The sequence below is a fragment of the Loa loa genome (assembly GCF_000183805.2).
Source record: "Loa loa unplaced genomic scaffold supercont3.777, whole genome shotgun sequence".
Taxonomy (NCBI): Eukaryota; Metazoa; Nematoda; class Chromadorea; order Rhabditida; family Onchocercidae; genus Loa; species Loa loa.
Window position 1 is genome coordinate 7,886 of NW_018108957.1, and position 3,345 is coordinate 11,230.

General features: G+C 35.2%; 2 protein-coding genes across 2 annotated transcripts; both read left to right on the forward strand.

Moving 5' to 3' along the window:
* Window positions 1–1,454: 1,454 nt before the first annotated feature.
* Window positions 1,455–2,177, forward strand: LOAG_18972 (hypothetical protein; the record flags this gene model as incomplete). The annotated part of the gene is made up of 1 exon (XM_020451633.1): window positions 1,455–2,177. Exon 1 carries the CDS (start codon window positions 1,554–1,556, stop codon window positions 2,175–2,177), a length of 624 nt encoding a protein of 207 aa, XP_020304567.1. The 5' UTR covers window positions 1,455–1,553.
* A 298-nt stretch (window positions 2,178–2,475) lies between these two features.
* On the forward strand, window positions 2,476–2,819 carry LOAG_18973 (hypothetical protein; the record flags this gene model as incomplete). The annotated part of the gene is made up of 2 exons (XM_003147850.2): window positions 2,476–2,702; window positions 2,756–2,819. The coding sequence occupies 2 exons, from the start codon at window positions 2,476–2,478 to the stop codon at window positions 2,817–2,819; spliced, it is 291 nt and encodes a 96-aa protein (XP_003147898.2).
* Window positions 2,820–3,345: the final 526 nt, after the last annotated feature.

Below are 3,345 nucleotides of genomic sequence, written 5' to 3' on the forward strand. Positions count from 1 at the left end.
TTCCCAAACCAAATAAGTTGATCAGCGGTATAATCGATCAGTTCAAAATTGAAAAAATAACGGCCGAATTAGAAATCCTATCGCAAGAACAACAATTTGATAATGGTCAATATGTTCGACCAACATGGAGCCTTGCGGATGAGATCAATCAAGAAAGTAACGAGTTATCAATCCAATTTGATAAGACCTCGGAATTCATACAAGAAGAATTGAATAATCTTACAACGAACTGGAAGCTCGTTAGCTTTTGTATTTCTGTTTTTATCCTCATGTCAATTCTGGTTATTGTTAATCTAAAATTGAAGCTAATCTGTATAGTTTTCAAATGTTTCAAACGATCGCAACAAAGGGCAAATCCTGCTGAAGCAGAACCAGTACTTACTTTAAAGGATGGACAACACCAAAATTTATTATTACAATTAAATTCAAATCAAATAGATATCCTCAAATATATCCCTAAAACTTCCTTTTTCTCTTCAGTAGGGAATGTCGGAAAAACCAAAAGAATTTATTATACATTTAAATGCTTAGAATATTTCTAATGATTCATCCCTGCATTCATTCACCAATTCACCTCTTTAAAATTATCGCCCATACGTTTCTTTTGTTATCTTTGTCTAACAAAAATTCACATCTTTATTTTAATGACAATGTCCAATTTACATGCTAACCTTCTCATCTGATCTTGTTACAACGCTTATTATGTAATTGGATCTTTACAGCTTCCTTTGTATCTAAATGAATACCCCTTTTTAACGTTTTATGTAAACCACTCCTACTTCTTTATACACACTTTTGCAAAAAGGTTTTCCTGGACAAGTGCTCTTCCATAGTATTTTTACTTACAACAGCCTTTGACTCACGGTCAAGCGATTTTTCTACTCATTATTCTTCAATAATCCTACTGTTCAACTCTATTATATCAATAAAGCGGTAAATTTTACTCTGTGTCCTCACAACGTATATTTGACGTCTTCACAAGGTAAGCCTTTAATTAAAGTTCTGCTTGATCCTAACTCAAGGCTAAACCTTCTAAATCTAAACGACCCGACAAAAATTTTTTCACAACAGGAAGTAATTGTAAGCATGTTACAGAATCAACGGTAAGCAAATTGAATTTGAAACATCACCGAGTGTGGGAATGTTAATAACAGGAATGGTAGGCACAAGGAAACATGAAAGCCGAAAGATAACCTTCGGAGTTCAAACGCTGTCCGAAAATGTGAAAAATATCCAAGCGTATATTGTTGATTCAATACTCGAACACATACTATTTGGAAATAATGAAAATGAGAAACTAGTTGAAGGTAAGTGGGGAAAACCAGATTACTAGATGTAGAAGGGATTATTGGAGAAAACCGAAGGAAATTGTAATACGTTCAAAAAGTTAAAGAATTTGTTGTAAAAAATATCTGTTATGAAAGAATCATTAAATTATACAAAAAATATATATAGCGCTTCCTATATTTAAAGCAATGAGTCTGTTAAAAAAGAAATGACCAAATGACCAAATGACCAGAAGCCCAAGCCTCAAGCATCAACGGTGAACGACAATGACCAAGTTTAAACTCAAACGTTTGCAACGAAGCGTTCAAGAAGAAACTACCGCATTATCAACAATCAGTCAATCTGGACCAGATGAGTTTAAGGATATTTCAAAATCGAAAGGGTTAGACAGAAAAAATAAACGAAGACCCTCCTCGTTTTTTAACAAAGATCATTGGGATAGTGAATGTGAAACTTATCCTACCTTCAAACAAAGATTAGAACGCCTCATTAAGACTAATGCCTGTAAGAAATGTCTCAAAGCGGGGCACGCAGAAGCCGATTGCAAAAAATCGATGAAATATTTTTATTGTAGAAGGTCACACAAACCGCCCTCTGCGACAATAGACGGCAACAATTCAAGCAAACCGGACATATACTCATCCAAGAAAGAGAAATCAAATCGGATAATGGGACAGTTACGACAAACACGATCACCGAAAGTTTTACTTCTATGTAAAGTGGTTACTGTATACAATGCGGAAAGGACTGAATATAACGAAGCTCTAGTATTATTTGATAGTTCACAATTAAGCTTCGTTTCTAAAAAATTAGCAAATCGTTTAAAACTTGAGGAAATGGAATTGAAGGAATTAAAGGCGTCAGATATCACACGGTACTCCTTACAATGAAGACACTAATTGGAATAAGAAGTTAGAAAAGGGAGTCAATATTTTGCGAAATGTTGTATTAAATCCATTGAATCAGCAAATGATAAATGGATCGAATGTACACAGAAATCTGTTATCATGACAAAAAGAAGAAAAATACAAGGAAATCACGGAAGCAGAAAAAGGAATTTTCAAGCTGATACATGAGGCAAATGAAGCAATCATCACGTTGACCATCTTTAAAAAGGAGATCGACTGCGAGACGCAAAAGATAACACAAACTGCAAGACCTTGCCAACAATTATCAAAAGAAGTATCGATGCCAACTGCACCAACTTCTTATCTCCCCCAACTATCCATACCCATTTTTAATGGCGATCCGCGACTGCGGAGAGAATTCTGGAGCAGCTTTAATGCTGCCGTGCATTCACAAACCATCCATAAGAATATTGCACATTGTTTACAATTCTCCATTGATTTGAAGATATCTGTTGAAAATCCTTCCCACTTAATCTTTTCTTATCGAGCACTTTACAAAAGTGTGAGGTAAGTGCCGAAATAGTGGTTTGGTCTGATTCCACTGATAGAGAAATTCTTAGGAAAGCTTTAGTACATACCGTACGGGTGATATTACTACACTTGAGGGTCGGCATCCTTACATGAGTTTTGGTATAAATCGCTATTTCGTTTATCGTGAAGTTTGCAGTAAATTGATCATCGCAATTCCATTTCTGTGGAAAACTAAACGGTATTCCAGAGATCCATTTGCAGTTTTCAATCGAAAAAATTAGTAGGAATAATGAAAAAACAGCAGTAATTAATAGTAAATTTTTTGTTATGGTACTTGATTTTATAAGTTCTCGCGCTTTTTATGCTCCTCTAGTTCGGACAGCAATTGGTTCCTCCTTTGTTTTATCCTTTGTCGTTGTTGTTCTGACTTCTTCACTGCCCTCTTCTTTTACTTCCAGAAGATAAAGTAAATTGATTGGTCTTTTAAGGAGTTTTTCATTGGAGGTTTGCACCATTACACTCCTAATTCTTTCATCTTTTCCATTATTAAGCTCTTGAATCTTTACTAGCTTCCACATTCCTCTTGGTAGTCCGGGTTCATTTAATAATACTATTTCACCACGACGCGTTCTTTTTTCCACTCTTTTGGGCGATACGATTTCTCTCTGGGTACGTTCTC